Source organism: Aulonocara sp. 'chitande type north' Nkhata Bay, linkage group LG3, assembly GCF_057382095.1.
Source record: "Aulonocara sp. 'chitande type north' Nkhata Bay isolate Kocher_YH1m ecotype deep benthic linkage group LG3, A_spYH_male_GT1.1, whole genome shotgun sequence".
NCBI classification, from domain to species: Eukaryota; Metazoa; Chordata; class Actinopteri; order Cichliformes; family Cichlidae; genus Aulonocara; species Aulonocara sp. 'chitande type north' Nkhata Bay.
Window position 1 is genome coordinate 52,006,354 of NC_141346.1, and position 24,498 is coordinate 52,030,851.

The following is a 24,498-nucleotide window of genomic DNA, read 5'->3' on the forward strand; positions in this document are numbered from 1 at the left end:
CTGGCAAACAACTACTTACTTTAAATATTAAGCATGGCACACTGTCAAACGACATAGAGCTGTTAGGATCATTCTTTGTTTCAGTGTCAAAAGCTGAAGCTTGATCGTTTTTTGTGAGGTTTTGCAGATTTTAAGAACTATCTCCATGTGACCCATCATACCTGTGTAGTCATTCATCAACATTAAATTGAAATAAAAATAATAATTACGGGATAACAAAGATCAGCCTTCACACTTTAAATGTTTTAATGAAGTTGATGATCCATGATTTGACTTTTCCATAATGTAATGAGCAACTGTGATATCAGGCTGTAAGAACAGTCATATTTTTAACAGTACTGGAGAGTAAAATTTTACCTCCAATTCTTTGCATCAGCTGTCAATGAAAGCCTCTTGTTCCAGTATATCATAAAAATAAAGGACTGTAAAGAGTACACCGCTGCTGTCTTTTTAGTTCTCCTGATAATGACATGTTTATAATGAGCCCGAGCTTTCCAACCTGTTTATTTAAATTGTTTTTGTGCATCACAACATCACCCTGAACAGGAAAGAGAGGGGGGGGGTTTGGTCATCATGTGCTCTTCAGATTGAAAAATGTTGTAGGACAGATTTAGTCTGGGGATCCATGGTTCATGAGTGTTTATGGAGTATATTTGCTGATCTGCCTTGGGGTGCCGCTCTATGGGCTCAAATTGTGGTCATAAATATTTTGTACTTGTAAATCAAATGCGTAGTTGTGAACTGAGTTTTGTAACCATGTAAACTGAAAGTGTTATGTTTGTGCATCTACATACATCCTGTTTGTATGTCTTCTTTGTGTGTGTGTTTGCAAAAAATATTTACACAAGTTACAAATTATTTTTGTTAAGGTCTGGTTACAGATGCATAGCAAAAAACTATGTGTAAAACTCCACACTCTAGTTCCCTGGCTGTGTGTGACTTCCAACTTGCAAGTAGTGATGTGTCGGTCACGAACAAAACAGCCCTAGAGCCGGGTCTTTGAACTGAATGATGTGAGCCGACTCGTGGGTTTTTTTTTTCTTTCTCTCACCCTCTCTCTCGCACTTTTTTCCGCTTCACTCCGCACACGAGCCTTGTGCTTTGCACTGGGCAGAGGGGGGAGGGGCAGTAGTTACACTCACAGTAGCACAGGAACAGAGTGGGAGGGAGAGAGAGAGAACGAGAGCCAGGGACAACCAGTGTTGCCAACTTAGCGATTTTGTCGCTATATTTAGCGAGTTTTCAGACCCCTTAGCGACTTTTTTTCTAAAAAGAGTCGCTAAAAAAAGACGTGAAAGCGCGTATCGCTTTTACTCTCAACAAGCAGCGGGTGCTGTAACGCAGTCAGTTCTTCTTTTACTCTTATGCTGTTTTGTGGATCACAAGGTTTAAAATTACTTATAAACACACACACAAAGTAACTCCACCAGAGTGCCTATTTCGGGTCACTTTTGCCGGTCCAAGCCCGGGTAAAGGAGCAGGGTTGGAATTGTGACATTAAAAAAAACAATAATTGCTAAAAGAAATTTAATTTGTAGTTCTAAATAAACTCTAAATGCATTTAGGACGTTTTATACTCACTTTATGTCTCTTCCACGATGTTATTTCTCTCTCCAACAATGTAGGTTACAATTAGATTAGCATGACCAATTATGCAAATTAGGCGATGACGTCATTTAGCGACTTCTAGCGACTTTTAGGACAACCAATAGCGATTTTCCTTACTGACGAGTTGGCAACACTGGGGACAACAACGTCACATTAGAAAGGTATAGTAATCATCCACAACTATTTTCAGTTGCAGATGATAAAGGATTCAGAAAGTTTATTCATGCAGGCCTATATGACAGAGAATGTGCATCTTCTTTTTGTTTTCATATTTTCATTTATATTTAATTGTGTTGTGGTTTGCAGTGTTTTGTGTTGTTTCACTTTAAATTTGTTTCAAAGGAAAGAGCTGAAAATGTAAATAATTAAAAGTTGAAATGTGAATAGTAGGGGTGCAACGATACACAAAATTCACGGTTCAGTTTGATTCGATACTTTGGTGTCACGGTTCGATATTTTTTCGATACTAAAAAAATGTTCATGCCTTTTTAATTTGTCATTTATTAAAATTATAAATATATATTTTAACTCAAAAGTACAGTTTTTAAATTTAATGTTGCTGAAACAAAGTAATAAAAAAACAAATCTATCTGATCCAGAGATCACTCATCTTTGGAAAAGAGAGTTTATTACAGAGAAATGTCTCTTTTCAAAATAAAAGCTATACTATACGCTTCTTCTGGGCTATATTCTCAGCAGCATATTAAACATATCAGGTCTCCATAAGGAGAATCATGTGCTAACGGCTGTCTAAATGACTCGGGTAAAGTTTGTAGCATGCATGCTTGTTGTTTTTGTCTGCTTCCACTTGTCTTAACACTAGGATGATGTCGGCGTAAATGTGCAGTCATATTTGTTGTGTTCCCACTAGTGCTGTCAGCGTTAATCTGAAATGACGTTAACGCCACAACACGGCAAATCTCTGTTAACGAGCTACCGCGGATCGCCCCATGCGTGGGGCTGGACGGCCAACACGTTAACGAGCTAACTGCGCTAACACACTAGTTCCCACCCATGTAATTGTACATTGCGTGGCACATCCAACATACTGTTTTACTTTTTTCCATGACGCGCTTACCTTCAGGGTCATACGTCACATGAAAACCAAAAAAGTTCCAAACGCCAGATCTGAATGAGGGTGGGGGAGGTTCAATTTGCCATGTTGCAAGGAGAGCTTAACTTCTGTCTTGCAAGCTTGCCCTGCGCTCAGTGAATCTGCGTTCGACTACTCCGCCTAGGCGGCATTGTCGAGCGCAGATCCACTGAGCGCTCAACACAGACAGCATCGTCAGAAGGAAAGTTGATAAAATACATTAAAAATGTTGTATTGTTCGATGCAAAAGCACTGTATCGAACGGTTCAATATCGATACGAGTATTGTTGCACCCCTAGTGAATAGTTGGTTTTTGTATTATATGATTTTGTCATGCTCCCCGTGTCTGCCCGGCGGACTCAGGTTGGCTACATATGTTTCTTGTTTACATCTGCCTCTGTCACGCTTGCCCTGTCTCACCGGGGCAGAGCTCATTGCAAGCTCCCGTGCCTGGCCCTCGCACCTGAGATTGTATTGTATCTTTATTTCAGACATATACAGAAAAAAACAATATATACACAAGTACACATACTTGCATTTACAAATACAAATATATATGCAAATACACACACGTATGTGCTCAGATAAAACAAAAAAAATAAAATAAATAAAATAAAACGACAATTATTAGGTCTGAAATGAAGTAGGAAGAAGTATAACATACTTATTAATCCCTACCCCATGCTCAACATTCTATTGAATCCCACTATTCCCATCATCACTTACCCCACACAATAAACAAGGAGAACATGTATAAACATAGCTACAGTGATAGATATAATTTAGATACAAATTATATTGTGGCTCATCGCGTAACCTCATCGACTACTTAAGGCAGTGGCTGGAAACATTTAGTTTCTGGATTATTGAGTAACCTCGGTAGTAATCTCCGGAGTACTAGTTCCTTGTTGTCTTTTCACGTCGCTGATTGATGAGATTAATCGCTTATTTTCCGTGAACAGGAATTCCGTTTCCCTTGGAGCCCTGGGTGTGCAAGATTGGTGATGTGCTGTGTTTCGTGGAGTCCCTCGTGTGTGAAGAGCTCCTTTTCCAGATTCCCCTGTGCCCTGGATCCCCCTTGCCCTCTCACTTGTATGAGAGGGCACCTGGTGTTGTATACCAATAAACGGAACTGTATTTTAGCTGCCTCGTCTGCGCTTGAGTCCATCCCACATCATGACAGATTTATTTATTACATTTTATGTGGAGTGAATAGATAAAAGTATATTTACTGTGGCCGCTAGAGACAAAGCACGTACGAACTCCATAGTATGTACAAACTCCGAAGCACATAAAAACTCCAAAATGTAAAAACTCAGAAGCATGTAAAAACTCCAAAACACATACAAAACACAACAGAAGTGCTCCAGGATGCTAGGCACGGTGTTGAGCTTTTGTTACCTAGCGGCTACACAAGCCACGAAGTACCAACGACCGGATTTGGTGTGTGGTAGTAACAGGTAAATGAACATTTTTTTAATTATTTGAATATATATGAGTGCTTGTGTATAAATACACAAACCATACACATATGCTTTCAATTGTGTAATTTAAGTGATCTCGGTAGCTCTGTTTTGGAAGTTCAGTTAACGCTACAAATGTGTTTTGGAGTTTGTACGTGCTTTGTCTCTATGGGCCACCACATATATTTATATATAAACATATCTAAATAAAACCATGTTTCTTTTTTACATTAGTAATTCCTTTTGTGCATATTTTTATATTGTTGTTAATAATTAATTAATTAAAGCAACAAAAGAAGACCTCTTTTTAGTGAGCTGAGCCGAAAGAGCCGGTTCTCTAAAAAGAGCCAGAAATTCCGTCACTACTTGCAAGTATGAATTTTGACCCAGTTTTTCTTCCTTGCTGGTGATTGGTCAATGTAATGTCAATCCCAATTTTAACAATCCAATCAGAGAACAGATGGGTGTGGCTGTCGAAGGAGTGCTTTACTGAGCTTCAGGTCCTGGGACGGTAAATGTCCTTTCACCTGTCAGCATTTTTCACACAAAATTTGAAGGAATATATTTATGTTCATAAATCACACCAACTGTCATGGTCCTCTAGTCCTCCTGCCTCTCTCTCTGTCTGTATGGATGTGTGGTGGGATCCTTCTGGGATCTCCATCCTCCTCCTGGACGCACCTGAAGCAATCAAGCTCACCTGTTTGCGACGTCAATACATGTTTCATTAAAGACTTCCTGGATTTAACACACTCCAAAGCTTCGCCACTGTACATCCCATTACTGAAAGTTATCATCAGAGTTTTTGCTTTCTCTCTGGAGTCCTGCCTTTGGGTCCATCCCCTGAGAGAGCCAGCCTGCAACACCATGACCTTGAATTGGCTTATGGATGGACATATCATGACATCAGCATGCTTTCATAACCACATCACAATTGTTGCTCATGACAGTTCAACTGTCCTGTCTTCTTTCTCTCACCCCAACCGGTCGCAGCAGATGGCCCCGCCTCTCCGTGAGCCTGGTTCTGCCGGAGGTTTTTCCTTCCCACTGTCACCAAAGTGCTTGTACATAGGGGGTCATATGATTGTTGGGTTTTTCTCTGTACCTATGAAGCGCCTTGAGGCGACTTGTGTTGTGATTTGGCGCTATATAAATAAAATTGAATTGAATTGTGTTTGCAAATGAAAATTCTGAAAAGAAGTAAAGAATAATGGATAATTCAGGAAAACAATTGTCTCTTCTTCTGGTACACTGTGTCATTGAACTCAAAATTTTAGAACAGACTGAAAAAATACCTGGAAAATTGGGGGTATTGCAGCATTGTCATCAAGAATCCCTCACCAAGCATACTCACCTGGTAGAGCGTGTCCCACATACTGATGGCTGTGTCCTGACTGTAGACAAATTTGTATGCACCCATCACCTCATGAAGTTGTAGTCTGCACCCATATTAGTCCTCTAGTTCACACATATGTGAAACATATGTATTTCATGTAAAATAATTCAAAATGAATAATGTTGCAAAAAGATGTGAATTTTAAGTGAAGATTCAAAATATTTTATTCAAAACCAATATTTTGAACAACAAATTAAGAGTAAAGATAACATTTATTTAAAGCCTTTTTAAAAAATTTTTTAAAAAGTGGTCACGTAAAAATATAAAATCTGTCCAGCTTTACATAACTATACATCTTCCTGTGTTTCATTTAAAATACTATTATCTTCTTTTTGCATGTCTTAGTGTGTGATTCTGTATAAAGAAATCACACTACAGGAGTTGGAGTTGTAAATAAAATATTTGATGTTCAAATGAAAAAGCGTTAACTTTGTTTCTCATCAATCCAGAATCAAAGCTTACCACTATAGGTCTCAGTGGACATGTGATCAAGCTCCCTAAATAGCACATGCTGAGTCATCTCTGGTTGGCCAATAAAATGCATTCTTCTCTATTAAAAGTGAAGACAGGATTGAGACTCTTTCCATTCACCACAACATGATGACATCGACACAGTTTGCCTTTTATCTCACATGTTTGTTTCTGGGGCAAATGGGTAAGTTTCTCTTTAAACTACTGTCTGAACCTTTTTGCCATGCCTTCTTGTGTCCTGTGTACTTACTTGGTTCTCATTTTATTTCAGCTCACACAAATGATTTGAAATTGTCTGTTGATCAAGAAAGACGTTTTATATCAGTTAATACTGGGCAAAGTGTGACTTTGAATTGTTTTTATAACGGTAACGATGTGGCAAAGTTTTTCTGGTACAAGCTGAACTTGGGACACAAACTGAAGCTCATTTCTACTTTGTACAAGTACGGCACCAATGCTACGCTTCATGATGAATTCAAGAATGATTCACGATTCAGAGCGGCTACTGAGGAAAGAAAAATCTACTTAAAGATAACAAATGTGCAAATTTCAGACTCTGCTATTTACTACTGTGGAGCTTATGGCTACATGTTTGAGTTTGGAGAGGGTACTTTTGTTGATGTAAAGGGTTCAGGGTCGAACATCCCAACTTTAGTGCAGCAGTCAGCATCTGAGACCATCCAACCAGGAGGCTCTGTGACTCTGAACTGTACAGTACACACTGGGACCTGTGATGAAGAACACAGTGTTTACTGGTTCAGAGACTCTGAAGCGTCTTTCCCAAGAATCATTTACACCCATGGAGGCAGGAATGATGAGTGTGAGAGGAAACCCAACACACAGACACACACCTGTGTCTACAACCTGCCAATGAAGAGCCTGAATACGGCTCATGCTGGGACCTACTACTGTGCTATTGCCTCATGTGGACACATACTGTTTGGAAACAGGACCAAGCTGGACTTTAAGGGTGAGTAACTTGGCAATATTATTATAAAGTACATAATAGTATAGTCAAGGATCTTTAATGTTTCCTGGTGTCTGTCCACAGATGAGGGGAACTGTTGTGTCTCTGTGTATTTCTTGAGTGGAGCGTTGGCATTCACCACACTTCTGAGTGTTTTAATGGCTTTTTTATTGTGTGTAACCCACAAGAGAAACAGCACCACGTGCACAGGTACTGCAACTGCTATTGTTACTATCAATATAAACTGAATCAACCCAGCATCATAGTTAGAGAACTTCATCCGTTGTTTTTTTTAGAGTCTCATCCAAGAACGTCACCTCTTTCCTCAGCAGACACAGAGGTAATTTTTGTGTTGACATTCAAATGTTAACAACTGACTCAATTTATTTTCAGTCTTTTAAGTAATTTTATGCAACTGTATATATTTTATATTTTATTATCAGCACAATGAAGGAGACATCCATTATGCGGCTTTAAGGGATCCGAGAGCTGGCAGACCAAGAAGAAAGAGTAACAACAGCAAGGCTGAATGTGTCTACTCTAGTATGAGGCAGTAGAACTGGATGAGTTTCTTATCTGTTTTTGTGCTTTTGTTATTTTTAACAGGCTTCAGCATTTAAAGACCTAAAGACATTTGTTGTCTGTGAACTTCCTGATATGAGTTTTGCAACTTTATATTAAGATGAGTTTGATTTTGTTCCAAACAAAACAGTTTTTAGCCTGTGTGCTGGAATCTGAAAATCACAGTGTTTATATGTAGTAGATCCTGTACTCAGCTCTGCATTTGATTTAAATGCTTATAAACAGTGTCATAAAAAATAACTGCCACTTTCCTGATTTCATTTCTTTTAGCGTTAGTCTTTTAACATTAGTCAAAGATTTTTTTTTAAGTAAATACAACAAATTACAATAAATACAAACATATTAACTATGATTAACCAGATTTTTTGGACAGCTGAGTGGGTGAGAGATTGAAGTCCCCGTGGCCGCCCCCTGCCATCACAGCTGAGGTGGTAAAACAACTTGACACCTAGCCTTACGTGTTAAAAATGAAAAGGAGTGCTAAAACAAAGCTTTTCTATCTGCTACTATGTAGATAATCTTTTTTTAAATCAAAGATAAATCAAAAATATATGTCTGCTCAATATGTTATCAAAGAAATGCAGATTGAGTAGTGGAAATGATTTCTGTAATTTCTAGATTTTAGGTGTGTAGACATGATCCACAGTTTAACTTTTCATTCATGTCTGGGACTGAGAAGGACTGTGTTGCCAACCCTAGCATCACCCATACTTTTGAACAAAAAGAATAGTTTTAAATGTTGCAATGGTTTAACTCTGATTTATGTTTAAGTTGAGCAATATAATAATGCGAAAAGTTACGAATGATTTTAAAGACAAGCTTAATTCAGTCTCAAATTGTGATTGACAAACAGTTTTAAAGAGAAAAAGTATGTGGATTAAAAGGATTATGCTAAAGTGAATGTGCTAATGGAATCTAAACTGGATAAATCGTCATGTGAAGCTTAATCATATATGACTGAATGTTCTAATGTAATGAAATTTTCCATGTTAAAAGAGAGAAAATTATAAAGTGTTGTTGAAGATCAGTGACTGGATATTTAAGGTAGAAAGGTGGGCACTTGACAAAGTATAAACTGAAACGTCCGGAGACACTCTGCTGTTCCCTTCGTCTTCTGCGAGATGAGCAGTTCAGAAGTTTGGATCCCAGAATTTCACTGCTGGAAATTCTAGCAGGGACAACAGAGGGATTAACCAGCTGGGCAGACTGGTGCTGGACACTGGTCATGTCCATGGTTACTGGATGGACAAAGGAAGCAGTCATTAATCTCAGTCATTAATTTAGGATTAAAGATTTTGTCAGGATGAGGTCGTGGACGAAAGAAGGAGGACCCAAACGCTGGACTCACAGGTAGGTGAAGATTGGTGTTTTATTGTCAACGGAGTGAACAAACAGAACAGAAGTAGGAAACGGCTGGCCGGCTGGACGACTGACTGAATGGATGAATGAAAGACTGACTGACAACTGACCGGCTGACCTGACGGAACTGAACAGAGGACAACCTAACGGCGGCGAGAACAACATCACAATAACATCAATGACAAGACATTGGACTGGTTGAACTGAGGGACATAAATACACAGGCTGAGTGATGAGAGATTAGAACCTGGTGAGTACACAGCTGAACATAATGACCTAATGATAAACGGGAAGAGGACGGAACATAATGCACATGGACCAAGGCTAACACGATAAAACAGGAGGTGAAGCAGACAGAATATAAACAGTGAACATGAACTAAGAATACTGGGTCAAAGACCCAGAAACCCTGACAGATTTAAGGTCTTTATGATCAGTACAAAAATATACACAGTATACAGCGTACCGAAATGCCGTTTCACCCCAAGCCCCGCATGGTGCATTTATGAGAATATAAAACAAATTATCTCCAAGAGATATAAAACTATAATAAAATAAGAGCTAAAAAGGTACTATTACTAACTATATCTATGTACAATACACAACGACAGTAACTATGTGACTGAGGTGTGCAGATAAGCATATTGTTCCCACGTCCAGTTTGTAGTAAATTTGTGGAATTTTGTGTTGTTTTTGAGTCTTTTGGTGAGTTTTATGACGTGTTTGTAAAACTGTTTGTGTTTTTCGGTCCTTTGGTGGTAGTGAGTTGAGGGCTCTGAGTGCTTGGGGGCGGAAAGTTCTTGTAGTGTCTGGTCGTTACGGTTTTGATGCTGCGAAACCGTCTGCCAGATGGAAGGAGGGAAACAGTCCATGTGAGGGGTGGAAAGTGTCCTTCACTGTGTTGTGACCATCCAGCCAGGAGGCTCTGTGACTTTGAACTGCACGGTACACACTGGGACCTGTGATGAAGAACACAGTGTTTACTGGTTCAAAGAAACAGAAGCATCTCGTCCAGGACTGATTTACACTTATGGAGGCAAAAATGATCATCGTAGGACGAAAACTAACCCACAAGCAGACGCCTGTGTCTACAACCTGCCAATGAAGGATCTGAATCTGTCTCATGCTGGGACCTACTACTGTGCTGTTGACTCATGTGGACACATAGTGTTTGGAAACGGGACCAAGCTGGACTTTGAAAGTAAGTACATTCAAGAAGAACATCTACTCCCACTCTAAATTCATACAGCTGAACGCAATTTTATTTCTCCTCCTTTATCTGCAGATAACATGGACTCCTTTGTCTTGAAAGGAGCTGTTGCATTCATGACCGTTCTGACTATATCACTGGTTTCCACTTTGTGTGTGATCATCAAGATAAACAGCTGCTGCTGCCCAGAATGTTATCCAAGCTTTTCAAATTTCTCCATGAAACACAAAGAGGTAACTCTTGGGTTAAAAAACAACTTTGTTTCATAAGTCACAACAGATTATGAAGATGTGAATGTTAGAAACTATAACACTTGAACATCGAAAAAAGGTACTTGTGTGAATGGGTAAGTGAGGCATGTTGTATAAAAAGCGCTCTCAGCTGCATTTACCATCGAATGTGTAATTCAATCTTTGTACTTTGTTGTTACCAGGAGAACAAGAGCAAGACTGGTGACTTCTGGAGTGAATGTGTGTACTTCAGCTTCAAGCAGTAAAACTGAAAATGGTTCATCTTTGTTTCTTTATAACAGAGCAGAACCTAATATTTTCACTTTTTAAAGTTTATCATGACTTTTCTAAAGTTTTATTTTTTAAGATTTCAGCTAAATGTGATGACTTTAGATTGCTGCTTTTCAATAAAACTCTTAAACAATTCATACAAGTGTGTTTGCAGTTTATATTTACCTCAGGATTTCTGATACTGACAGAAGAAATAAACACTAACTTCTGAAATAAACTGGGTGCAACTGTATTACTCAAGAAAGTGTTTGCAGCTCTACCAGCTCTACTGCAGAACTAGAAATGTTTCAGAAAAAAATCTCTGCTTCACAAAATAGTGTCGGGGGCCAAACTACACAAAACAGGTGAGGAGGGCAGAAAGAAGGACACAGGAAAGTCTTAGAGAATATTTCAAATTAAAGACCACATGCAGACAAGACCATCAGCTTCTTAAAAACTCCTGATTTGATTTGATAGAACAAAACTGTGTCAGAGACTAAAGTCACTGATATGAAAAGGTTGCCTCTTCACATCATTAGACATATGAGTACCATTCACTAATAGCAATCACATTTGCCATGGGTAGTTTCCAGACTCATCAAAACAAGTTTGTTTTTCCACTGTGGTTAGAGCATGCGGCAGACCTCAGTATACCTCTGTTGTTAAAAGTCAGGATCCCGACTTCACTTCAGAAACTTCGACAGAAAAGCTGAGCAAGCAAGCAGATTCACGGAGCTTTGCTTTTGTGCCACCATACCTCGCTCCAGCTTCTTCACTGTACTTCTCTGCTAAAATGACTAATGCTCTTTTGCTAACAAGTCCTTTCTTTTAAATGACTTGTTCTGTCGTGAGAAGTTGGATTTTATTTTTATCTCTAAGATGTGGCAGCGTGAGAATGAAGTTGCACATCTGTTAGGACTGTGTCCTGGAGACAGTTCATTTTGAGGCAGAACTGCTGTTATTTTTAAAAAGACATTTTTATGCCACACTGTTCTCAGAAGCTCTTATATCAATTTTGGGATGACAATGACTAAAATTGGAAGCAATGAGCTTTTGTAAAGTGTTTTAATATTGTCCATCTGGGTCTGCTACCTCTTTTCTCTCAGATTTTCAAGAACCTTTATGTTCCACTATTAAACTAGGCAGGATCATTACTGTTGGAGCATGGAAAATGTGCGGATTGGAAAAAATGGATTATCTGTTGCATGGACTGCTAAGCTAACAATATATACAGTAACTTTTAAGAACAAGCCTCCAATGTGTGTTTTACCTTGAATGCACAAAAAGCTGCCAGAAAAAGACTACTTGATGTTTGCCAAATGTGAAGTGGTCATCTTGCTGTTACTATGCATGTCCACGCAGATTCATACAAATTTTAGACTTTCAAAGAATTCAGTTCCTGATCGCAATACCTTACAATGGAAAGTGAGAACACTGAGAAGCTCATTGGAGCCTCTCTACCTTCCATCACAGACACTTATTGCACCGGCTGCATCCGCAAAGCAAGACTTTTTGCACAATACTCAGTCTTTTGCGCATTTCTACTGCACTGTTGTGTCTGTATCACGTGGTTTTGCACTGTCTTTGTTTTGGTTTTTTTGCGATTTTTGCAGATTGCACTTTATGCAGTCCTGTGTTGATTGTCTGTTATATGTCATATGTAGCATCATGGTGTTGGAGAAACATCGTCTTGTTTCACTGAGACCTGCTAACCGCCTTAACATTCTTTTGTTTTCTTCTGTTAGTGTGGCAGATGTGGGGGGGCTTCACTGGAGGTGTGAGTAAACTCGTGACATTTTCTATATGGGCGCATGATTAGCTAACTATCTTGTGTAAAGATTTAATGGCAGTAAAATTTATTTTCTTTCAACACAGCAACACAGTGACATTGCCAGGCATAAATCTGAAATGTTTTATCTTTGGCAATATAGGTAAGTTATGTTATGACTAGTGCTGACAATAAATTAAAAAAAATAACTAATGAATCTCACAATTTTCTATCATTAATCGTAATTAATTGCAATTACTTGATCAATAGCCTGGCTGCAATTACACTTTTTCAACTTTATACTTAAGCTTGTAACTGACATTCATGCAATACAGTGGCTTGCAAAAGTATTTGGAACTTCTGAACTTTTCCACATTTTGTCACATTACAGCCACAAACATGAATCAATTTTATTGGAATTCCACGTGAAAGACCAACACAAAGTGGTGTACACGTGAGAAATCATACATGATTCCAAACGTGAAAAAGTTCAAGGGGGGCGAATACTTTTGCAAGCCATTGTATAATGCAGTACATGGAGAATAAACACAAAGAATGTATGCTTAAATTCAAAGAGAATTTGAATAATTTTCTTTAATCTTTTAACACAGGTTATCTCCTGTGAAATACAACTTTTAAAAAAACGTATATACTAATAGGTAATAGGCATAATATATATTAGTGCTGTCAAACAATTACAATTTTTTAACAGCTTCATCACTGGGTTACTATGGATTAATTTTGATTAATCACAATTAAATATCATTTCATTTTTATTCTATATTAATCATATGACATTTTACATGAGCAAACAGACTTGAGAAAAAAGGGAAATATATGCACTTAACATGTTTATTGAACATCTTGAACATTCATATTAACAAAAACTCTGTAAACATTTATCCTCTCTCTCTGTCACTCTTGGAGGCACTTCTAGTCCTAGAAAGCATCCTAGAAAAGTCCTAGAAACGTGGAACCAAAGATATGTAAAGTGCGTGTTCTCAACAAAATTAACATGGCTGCAGTTTGTCGCAATCCACTTGGCAATTGTGTCAGTCAACATGTCTGAGGTACTTATTGAGCCCCCAATGCTCCGTGAGTGGTTTGTTGCAAGCTGGGTGACGCCTTAGCCAAAGTCCTAGCAGCATGCCCGACTAAAGTATGCTTCGCATCAATGGGATATTTTAAGCTGGAAGTGCTTTGGTGAAAAGAAAATTCCTTCTTACACAATGTGCGTAATACTTTATACCGGTCGACCGTTCAGTCTTGTTATTTTTTTAATACTCAAATTTCCCATCGAGAGGGCCAATGTGCATTTATCATCTTCCATATCGAGTTGATTGGTTCACCTGCCCGTCACTACCACTACTATCATGGCTCAAGAGTTGGGAGTTCGCCTTGTAATCGGAAGGTTGCCGGTTCGAGCCCCGGCTTGGACAGTCTCGGTCTTTGCATCCTTGGGTAAGATCCTTCACCCGTTGCTTACCGGTGGTGTTCAGGGGGCCCGGTGGCATTAGTGACCGGCCGCCTCTCCTCTGTCAGTGCGCCCCAGGGTGGCTGTGGCTACAATGTAGCTTGCCATCACCAGTGTGTGAATGGGTGGATGACTGGATGTGTAAAGCGCTTTGGGGTCCTTAGCGACTAGCAAAGTGCTATACAAATACAGGCCATTTACCATTTACCAGATCAGCTGCCCATTTGCGCATGTGCATAGGTAACTCTACTTGGACAAACTGTCCAAAACGCGTTAACATAAACACTTGAGGGATTTCGAGTCATTCTGCACTCTAAATGCGTTAATAGTGTTAACATTTTTCATGATGACGGCTTAATCTGTGTTAACGCATTAATTTTGACAGCACTAGCTATGACTTACACACACACAAACACACAGTTGTGGTCATAGTTTATACAGGTCTTGTCCTCAACCTCAAACATTTGAGGACTATAAGAAAAAGGCTTGAGAAAAAGGTGCATGGATACTAACCAATGTAAATAAACTGTATTATGTGTGAGCGCTCAAATATCCAAGCAGAATTATGCCTGTCTGTCTGAGCTTAACAGTATCAGAAGGGCATCATCAAGGTTTTTTTCATAAAAAGCATATCGTGTCAATTCTAGTTATCCAGTCAGTCTTAGTTTTAAAGCGAAAAAAGTATTAAGGATTTCTTCATATAGCACAGCAGTTTGAGTAAAATGACATCTGCACGATTTGCCTTCTGATATGTTTCTTCTTGGCTGTTGTCAGGGTGTGTTGTGTGGCAGGCAGGAGATTGGACCCAAATACAGGACTCGGTAACAAAGGATAGAACTTAGGGTGCAGCTTTATTGCCGGATGATGATCTTCATGGAAATAAACACTTAAAAAATAAACCAAAACCTCAAGTGTGAAACATAAACTAAACTGGCACTGGAAACTAGGCACAAGGAAGCACAGACTTGAAACACAGCACAAAAAGAGGGTATGAAGATTAATGACGTGAGAACAGGCTATGAATGACGGAGGACTGAAATACACCACAGAGTAATCAGGGAAACCTGAGAAAAACAAACCCGAAGTGAGAGCAAGGATATTTCCTGGAACACGAGGGGGGAAAACACAGCACGGGCAGAGTGTACGACGCGACAACAGACTGAGGACTAAACTACTGTACACAGGCAGGATAACGAGAGGATGGGGAACAGGTGGAAACATGGCTGGGACTAATCAGATGTAAAGAGACACAGGAAGCAAAGCAGACTCCACTGACAGAGGACAAAGACTATCAAAATAAAAACAGGAAACACACAGACTGACAAGATGCGTACACTTAACACAGTAACGTATTCTATGAGAAGGTGTGAAGTGGTTATACTGCATTTAACCCATACATTCTAATTTTATGTAACACATAAACTTTTAGATCAGAAGTTTGTACCACTTGCTGTATGAGCACTTGTTGAAGCATACCGCTTGTTTTGAGATTTAATGATTAGGATTATTAATATGTAACCTTTAATTATGTTATTGCTTATTGTGACAAGAGATGGGCAGAGTACAGTAACATGTTACTGTAATCTGATTACTTTTTTCAAGTAACGAGGATATTAAGGGATTAGAAAAGGTAATTGGATTACCGTTACTTTCCCGTAAGCACGCTGCGTTACTGTGTTACTAATACCGTGATTTTCTTGTGAGAGTGTCTCATGACAATGATGGAAGTACTGAGTTTGATTCCGTAAAAAGTGACAAAAACATTAGCGTCAGCTGTTCACTGCGAGGGAAGAAAACTTCTTTTTACAGTGAAAAACCCCGTAACTTCCAAGCAAGTACGCTACCATGGAATGGGAGATTCACAGACAAACTTGAGGATTCTTCCACTGACCGCTGCGGCACACCTGCACCAGGGCAAACCTCCGCCTAATATACTCCGCCGATGAAAATAGAGCAACAGGACCGCTGAATCTTTGATTTTATTTATTTTCTGCTGTGTTTTACTTGCATTTATTTGAAAAAGTGTAAACACAAAAACCTATTTTATGTTATGTGCTGGAATATGCAGAAAATAGGTTTAAATATTAAACAAATTTCTTCCAGTCAGAGAATGTTGCATATAATTAAAATTTTGCTTGATGCATAAAGTTAAAAGATTAAAACTAATAAAACAAGTTTTAAAAAGAGACTTTTTCCATTTGATTACATTTTATGTGATGAATTGTGCAGAAAAAGTAGAATTGGGCTGAAAGATCTATCGCTTTATCACCTATTCAGGTTGTAAATCATGTTTTTAAAAAGTAACTAAGTAATTAATTCCTTTTAAAAATAAGTAATCAGTAAAGTAACAGGATTACATTTGGGGGGAGTAATCAGTAATTAGTTACTGATTACTTTTTTCAAATAACTTGACCAACACTGATTGTGATAAAACAAGACAGAGGGTTAGCCAGAGTTAGCCCATCAGAAGATGCACCTGGCCTTGCACCTGTTGAAAGTCTAAACTTTAATGACACGTTGATTGTTTAACTTAAAGGTTCTTATATAAAAACAGCCAATACTGAACATCATATCTAAAAAAGAAAATGAAGCTTAGTAAAAGTATGCTGCAAAAAAACATGGAATGAAATGGTTAACAAGAAACACAGGTCCTCGAAAATGCAGTAACCTGCCGTCCCTTACTGAGCTATATACCTTCTTTTACCATCATTTATGTTGTTTCCTAACAGTCCAGACACTGAGCTTAACATATAGGTGTCAGTTGACACGTGATCAAGTTCCCTAAATAGGACATGCTGTGTCATTTGTGGTTGGCCAATCAAACACAGTCTTCTTTGAAAAGCAAAGACAGGTTCAAGAATCTTTTCATTCAGCACCAGAGTCTGAACACGATGACACCTGCGCAGTTTGTCTTCTATCTGACATGTTTGTTCTTGGGGGAAAAGGGTGAGTTTTTTAAAACTGCTTTATAAAACTTTTACCGTCCTTCCTTGTGTCTCAAATGTTCATTTACGTTCTTTCATTTTATTTCAGCTCACACAAATGACCTCAAATTCTCCTTGTCTCTTCATCAAGAAAGACATTTTGTATCAGCTAATACTGGGGACGATGTGACTCTGCGCTGTTTCTATGAAGGTAACGATGTGGCAAGGCTTTACTGGTATAAGTTACATTTGGGAAAGGAATCAAAGCTCATTTGCACTATCACAGTGGACAATCAAGCCATGTTTAATGATGAATTCAAGAGTGATCCACGATTCACAGTGAATTCTGAAAAAGGAAAAATTGACTTAAAGATAGAAGATCTGGACATTTCAGACTCCGCTACTTACTATTGTGCAAGCAGCTATGGGTACATGTTTGCATTTGCAGAGGGTACTGTCATTGATGTAAAAGGTTCAGGGTCGAACATCCCAACTTTAGTGCAGCAGTCAGCATCTGAGACCATCCAACCAGGAGGCTCTGTGACTCTGAACTGTACAGTACACACTGGGACCTGTGATGAAGAACACAGTGTTTACTGGTTCAGAGACTCTGAAGATTCTTTCCCAAGAATCATTTACACCCATGGAGGCAGGAATGATCAGTGTGAGAGGAAACCCAACACACAGACACACACCTGTGTCTACAACCTGCCAATGAGGAGCCTGAATATGTCTCATGCTGGGACCTACTACTGTGCTGTCGCCTCATGTGGACACATACTGTTTGGAAACGGGACCAAGCTGGAGTGTGAGTAACTGTTTTGTTTATATATTACAATCTTACATAGCAGCAAGCTACAGGATCTATAATATTTCCTGGTGTCTGTCCATAGATGAGAGGAACTGTTGTGTCTTTGTGTATTTCTTGAGTGGAGCGTTGGCATTCACCACACTTCTGAGTCTTTTAATGGCTTTCATATTGTATGTGACCCACAAGAGAAACAGCACTAAACACACAGGTACTGCAACTTTTATTGTTATTGACATTATCTAATCAGTACTGACACAGCTTTACAGTAAGAACATTTTATTTGTTCTTTTCAGAGTCTCGTTCAAGAATTTCTCCTGTTTCTTCAGCAGTCGCACAGGTAATTTTTTTGGGCGTTAACATTAAAATGTTAACATAACTGGAACATTTTGGACTCAGTTTGTTTTCATTTTTATTTATTTTGAGCAATTTTAAATAATCTTGCATTTGATATTTTATAATCAGGTTGCTCAAAATGAAGAAAACATCCATTATGCCGCTTTGAAGCACCACAAGGCTGACAGACCAAGAAGACTGAGAAACAACAGCAAGGCTGAATGTGTCTACTCAAGCATAAAGCAGTAGAAGTGGACATGTTTCTTATCTATATCAATACTTTCGATGTCTTGAAAACATTTCCTTTCTGTTTGTCTGTACATATTATGAGCAGGCAAGCTCTGTATTAACCTTAGTTAAATTTTTACCAAATACAAAACAGTTTTTGCTTTTAACATAGGTAAGTGTTTTAAATCTGGGCAGGATTCAAAAATTTGCAGTGCATTGTGAGGTTGAATACACAGAAGTGAAGCCATATTTACCTTTAAATTCATTTTTTTAATGAAAACTTTTTACTGTAGCAGTTGTAGTGATGAGTGATTAAAACTGTCTATTCTCTCAGACGTAAAACAAGGAAAGTACATGACACAATGTTAACTATGCTGTGCAGAGAATCTGCATTGGGCTGTCTCATATTCATGACTTCAGTTCCATGACAATATTTGAAAAGGCTCATAATTTGGCACTACAAAAGCTAATAAATAAGGCTTTTCCAAAATGGCTGAAATACGACTCGTATTTCTACCAGTCTGGAAAATAGATGACACACTTTATTATATTTATATAATAAAGTTTAGCGGGTTTTCCCCATGGTAACATTGGGCATCGGACATTGATTATACTGGGTTTGTATGTGTTCACAAATGGCATTGGGAGCATTTGCTTCATCTGTGGAGTGGATGGACCCTTTTGGACTAGTTTGAAATTAGATGTGTGAGTATTACAAATGACTGTAGATTTTCTCTGCGTGACTATCTGCTGGTTTCTGGGTTGTCTCTTTAATGAGACGTTCAATAGCTGATCGCATAGTAATGTATAATTTGCATATAGGCAGTATTAAACCCGATGAGCTGTTTTGTTCTGCTCTGTTTTTTTCTTGTCTTTTGTCTTTATTTACTTTTTCAAGGAAATTATAAAAAATTCAAATAAAAAAATGTAAAAATACAGTTAAGGGAAAAAAAATTCCTTTCAAACTCTTTTCATAAAGCTGCTAACCACAAATTTTAAGCAAAGATGCTTCCTAAGTTTGAGAGTGTGAATTTAGAAAAAGAAAACTGTTTTGTTGTTTTTTACATTATGCTTTAGAAGTGTAATTTTGTATATATTTGTATATATTTCTCACCATCCAGCCAAGCAGAATGCTTCAATCCTTTACAATTGACACTGCTTTCACTTGGCTTAAGCGTCATTTATTTATTTAGTTTTTTAGTTTTTCCAGGCTTACTGACCTCTAATACAGCTCAGCTTTATATTTATATGGAGGATTTTATCACATACACAGTGACAAAACAGTATTTACTTTGGGAGCAATTTTTTTTGGTATGTTCTTGAAAGAAAATAGATTAATTATTCTGTTATATAATCGTGCTTAAGGGGTCAAAAAACATAATTTTTTTCTTAGAAGATCCCCCATAGACATTTTCAAAACCACAATAATTAATAATTAATAATCATAACATTTTGTTTTTCCACCTCTGGCTATGAAAGTCTTCTTTTTTTAATTTCTGTGAAATTATGAAAACGTTATATTATATAATTACAGCATAGTCTAAGCAATGAACTGGCAGAAATGGTTGTTTTTCTGGAAGGTTCCCCTTTCTCCACAGAGCAATGCTGGATCTCTGTCAGAGTGACCATTGGGTTCTTGGTCACCTCCTTGACTAAGACCCCAGATAGAATAGAATAATCCTTTAATTGTCCCACAAGGGGAAATTTGGATGTAACAGCAGCCAGAAAGACACATATACAAACAAACAGTACACAAGACATAGAACAGAAACATACACATTTTTTTACATATTTACATCAAGGGCAATGGTTACCGAAGACAGAGTACTGTCCCGTTATTAAATTAAATAAAATTAAATACAGATAAGAGGCAAATCCAGGTTGTAGTGTGAGTCAGTTCCAGCGCTGATGTAAGCCTCTATGTTTGTTGGGAGCAGTTCAGATTGTACAGTCTGACAGCTGCAGGGAGGAAGGACCTGCGGAAGCACTCCTTCATGCATCTAGGATGCAGCAGTCTGTCACTGAAGCAGCTCTGCAGTTCAGCAACATTTACATGCATTGGGTGGGAGACTGTCCATCAGAGATTTTGGCCAGAGTCCTTCTGTCTCCCACCACCTGCACTGGGTCCAGGGTGCATCACAGAACAGAGCTGGCCTTCCTGATGAGTTTATCCAACCTCTTCCTCTCAGCTGCTGATAAACTGCTGCTCCAACATACAACACTGTAAATAATGACAGATGCCACCACAGAGTCATAGAAGGTCTTTAAAAGCACTCCCTGGACTCCAAATGACCTCAGGCGCCTCAGCAGGTAGAGTCTGCTCTGACCCTTCCTGTAAATAGCATCAGTGTTGAGGCTCCAGTCCAGTTTATTATTCAGATTATTATTGTTAGATGCAGTCCTGTCTCAGAGGATTGTCTTCTTACACATTCTTCTTGTTTCATTGCATCACCACTTCTATTGCACAACACAGTCTTTCACACCGCAGCCAGGTGAGTTGAACACATTATGTTTTCGTGCTAGTTAAGTTTGTCAGTCCTCAGGTCCACACACTGGCCTTGGGCCATGGGCATTTGTCTGTCTTGCCTGTTAAGAAGAAACACGTTTGCAGATAACTTCTGAAGCAACCTGTAGTACACTAATTTGGTGTTGTTCAAAGGTTGACAGCTATGCAGGCAAGTTTAAATTACAGTACTGTAGTGAGGTTTACAGACATGCACTATACTCAGCTTGTACAGAACAGGGTGGTGTTGATGGTCGCTGTGAGGTTACATCAAGCATAGCAGATGTCAATACATATTTAATATAATGAAGCTGATAAGATTCACTCTCCAAATTCTGCCTGTTCTACTGTCCGCGATCATCATTGACAGAGACTTCAGCATTCATGTTGATGATTTATCTGATAATACTGCCAAAGATGTCCTGTGCATCTTGCAGTTTTTTTTGTCACAGTCAGCGGATGCATAGATAAAACAAAAATGGCAAAGGCGAACCAAGGAGAAACTGAACAACAACCTAAACAAGGTAAACTAAGACAATGAATGCATGACAGCTAAACACATAAACACTAGGGGTGGGAGTTTAACATGATAATTGTGATTAATTAATTTTTAAAAAATAACGCATTTTATCGCACCTTGCATTCCAAGCAAAGGGGAACTTTTGTCAGTGCACAATTTCCTGGTATAACAATTAAACTGACGCACACATTAGAACTACATCAGAGAATCAGAAGAAAGCGCGTTGCTAGGACTAATCGGAGGCAAATTTAATTTCAAAAGACTACTCGATAGAAGCCTTGATAAAAGCATGGGTTTGTGCAAACTGTGCAAAAAGGAGTTTCCATAGCACTGAAGCACTTCAACCTACGGTACCATCTAAATGCAAAACATGCTGCAGTGAACACAGAAACTGTGGGAACTGTTAGCGCTAGCAGTCCAAGTACCAACCATAGGTGCTGCCAGCTGTTTATCTTGCCTTGTTTGGCAAGATAAACAGCTGGCACAACCTCAAATATCTAAAATAGAATTTATTTTATGGACGATCGTGGCTGAAGAGTTGGCGGTTCGTCTTGTAATCGGAAGGTTGCCGGTTTGAGCCCCAGCTCGGAACGTCTCGTCATTGTGTCCTTGGGCAAGACACTTCACCCGTTGCCTACCGGTGATGTTCAGGGGGCCTGGTGGCGCCAGTGTCCGGCAGCCTCTCCTCTGTCAGTGCGCCCCAGGGCGGCTACAATGTAGCTTACCATCACCAGTGAATGAATGAGTGGATGACTGAATGTGTAAAGCTCTTTGGGGTCCTTAGGGATGAGTAAAGCGCTATATAAATACAGGCCATTTACCATTTTTTTTCATTTAGACATACTATATTAGTACAATTGATCTAAATTCTGACAAAAAATGTAAAATCTGAGTAGAAATAAATTATAATTGGGAATACAGAAATGAACTAAACAGGCAGGCGAGCAGACGGAACACACAGTTAAGGTGAGGGTACGACGCAACAATGAGTAGGGGGAGATGCAGACACTAAATACAAGAGGTGAACGGAGCGAAGAGGAAGCAGCTGGGAGACACGGCTGACACAGATGACAAGACAGGGAGAGCACAAAGCTGAACGCACTGACATAAGACACAGGCCTACAAAATAAAACAGGAAGCATACGACAGACACAGAGACCTAGACGAGACACAGAACTTAACAGACGCAGACTCATAAGCAGACATAATGACAACATGGACAGACAGGGGAAACAGGGGAAGTTAGGACCAGGGCAGGCACAGAGCAGAAACCTAACAAATGGCGAATCATAATGGAATATCTAATCAGAATAAACAATAGCATAAAGAAACACAAAACACTGAGTCGACAGCCTCAGGACCATGACAATAGCATTCATTAGTAGGGTTGGGAAAACTTCTGTTTACGTTTGTTATCCTTTTGTATACTCTCACTCATACTCTCTCTCTTTCACTGTTTCTCTGTTTCAAATCAAAATGCAGTTTAAATGCTTTTTTTTTCAGATATTAAAAGAGCTGGATTTTACAATATTCATGTCCATGTAAATTATTTGATTCTGTCGCCGACCAAAACCCTTTTAAATTAAAAAAAAAAAACATTTGTGCTTTGGGGCAAAATTTTTGTGTGGTTAATCAAGATTAATTAATTACAAAGTATCTAATTAATTTGATACATTTTTTTAATGTATCTAATTAATTCGATACATTAACCCACCCCTAATAAATACACATGTGGGTGACAAGGGAAAAGGAAACACACGGGAAACACAGCTGGGACGAATAAACACAATGACAAGACAGGAGGAAGCAAACTGAACACATTGAACATAAAACAAGTCTGTGAAAGTGCAACAGGAAACGCACAGACGAAAAACACAGGGGACTTGACAGACTCTCATACTGAAGACACCATAACCAACATAGAAGGGAAGACAAAGACATGGGAGGAACCTAGACAGACAAGAACTAAATAGGAAAACAGAGAACTCTGACAGAACTAACAAAAGCCAAATTATACAAACTAGAACATAATATTACAAAAAGGCATGAAATGCATGAAACATACAATGTGAACCATGTCACTTTTTAGTTTACCACTCCAGCTCAGTTTAGATGTGGAGTCTTTTAAAAAAAGTTAAAACCTTTCCTGGTCAATCAGGCCTTCTGCTGATATTCCTTTATTTTTTATTTTTTATTTTTTTTACCTTAAATTCTGTTTTTAACATCTTTCTTTGTTGATATTGTGTTGTAAATGTTGTTCAGGCTTTGTGACTATTATGTCTCTGAAAAGTTCTGTTCTGTTCTGTAGTTCTGTTGATATACTGTAGCTCATTTGCAGATATGGCAATTTTGGCAATATGCAGATTTGTTTATCACTCGGAGATCTGCTGACCCCCTATACATTGTTCTTTTTCTTTCAGTGTGGCAAGTATTGTGGTTTTACAGGACGTAAGGCTTTTACTTTCATAGATGCTCAAAAAACCCCATTGCATTTCAGGCAACATAAAAAATGCAACAAAAAATGTTGCAAAATATAAAAGCTATCATGAGAGCATATTTCTCTTATATTTGCTTCCCTTCATTGGCTTCCTGTTAAATCCACAATTGAATTAAAAATCCTGCTCCTCACATACAAGGTCTTAAATAATCAGGCCCCATCTTATCTTAATGACCTCATAGTACCATAATACACTATTAGAGAACTTCACACTCGCACTGCAGGCTTACTTGTTGTTCCTACACTGTGAGAAAAAGTCCTAATATAAAAGTATTTTACTGTGTATTTTACAGTTTTGTTCTGTTCTTCTAGATTATCATTAAATTTACATCAATAGACTGTGATTTCACATTTCAAATGTAAATTAACGTAAAATCACTGTAATGTAATAAAACATAATTTCCTTGTTTTTTAAATGTATCTGTCTGTACATGTGCATATTTAGATTGTTAAAATACATTCACAAATGTATCATGATTGCACAAATATTTGTCCGTTATGTGAAGGATTGAACTGTTAAATTCAAATGTTATGCTATGGAAAAATATATAACATGATTCCTATACACTTTGTTGACATCAAATAATTATTACTATTATTGCTATTTAGGGCGATTGTGGCTCAAGAGTTAGCAGTTCGCCTTGTAATCAAAGGTTGCCGGTTCGAGCCCCGGCTGAGACACTCTCGGTCGTTGCGTCCTTGGTCAAGACACTTCGCCTACTGGTGATGGCCAGAGGGGCCGATGGTGTGATATGGCAGCCTCGCCTCTGTCCCAGGGCATGCAATCCATT

At 38.5% G+C, this 24,498-nt stretch overlaps 2 protein-coding genes across 6 annotated transcripts; both read left to right on the forward strand.

Annotated features, from left to right (window-relative positions):
- Positions 1-6,157: 6,157 nt before the first annotated feature.
- Positions 6,158-7,978, forward strand: LOC147336123 (uncharacterized). The gene is made up of 5 exons (XM_086285187.1): positions 6,158-6,215; positions 6,303-7,001; positions 7,083-7,208; positions 7,295-7,338; positions 7,442-7,978. Exons 1-5 carry the CDS (start codon positions 6,158-6,160, stop codon positions 7,553-7,555), a joined length of 1,041 nt encoding a protein of 346 aa, XP_086141313.1. The 3' UTR covers positions 7,556-7,978.
- Positions 7,979-16,764: 8,786 nt separating this feature from the next.
- On the forward strand, positions 16,765-18,208 carry LOC147336124 (uncharacterized). 5 transcript variants are annotated; one of them, XM_086285193.1, is made up of 5 exons: positions 16,765-16,837; positions 16,925-17,621; positions 17,671-17,834; positions 17,920-17,963; positions 18,089-18,208. In XM_086285193.1, the coding sequence occupies exons 1-5, from the start codon at positions 16,783-16,785 to the stop codon at positions 18,206-18,208; spliced, it is 1,080 nt and encodes a 359-aa protein (XP_086141319.1). In that variant the 5' UTR covers positions 16,765-16,782. The 5 variants fall into 5 exon arrangements, with proteins under 5 accessions (XP_086141319.1, XP_086141317.1, XP_086141314.1 ...); XM_086285191.1 differs by having other exon boundaries at positions 16,783-16,837; positions 16,925-17,623; positions 17,709-17,834; XM_086285188.1 differs by having other exon boundaries at positions 16,783-16,837; positions 17,920-17,957.
- The last annotated feature ends 6,290 nt before the right edge of the window (positions 18,209-24,498 follow it).

Excerpts from the sequence above, each read along its gene's own strand:
- LOC147336123 (XM_086285187.1), top strand. The coding sequence starts at position 6,158 with ATGATGACATCGACACAGTTTGCCTTTTATCTCACATGTTTGTTTCTG. Across the intron at positions 7,002-7,082 it reads GACCAAGCTGGACTTTAAGG|ATGAGGGGAACTGTTGTGTC; the intron begins GTGAGTAACTTG and ends GTCTGTCCACAG. Across the intron at positions 7,339-7,441 it reads TTTCCTCAGCAGACACAGAG|CACAATGAAGGAGACATCCA; the intron begins GTAATTTTTGTG and ends TTTTATTATCAG.
- LOC147336124 (XM_086285193.1), top strand. The coding sequence starts at position 16,783 with ATGACACCTGCGCAGTTTGTCTTCTATCTGACATGTTTGTTCTTGGGG. Across the intron at positions 17,835-17,919 it reads AAACAGCACTAAACACACAG|AGTCTCGTTCAAGAATTTCT; the intron begins GTACTGCAACTT and ends TGTTCTTTTCAG. Across the intron at positions 17,964-18,088 it reads TTTCTTCAGCAGTCGCACAG|GTTGCTCAAAATGAAGAAAA; the intron begins GTAATTTTTTTG and ends TTTTATAATCAG.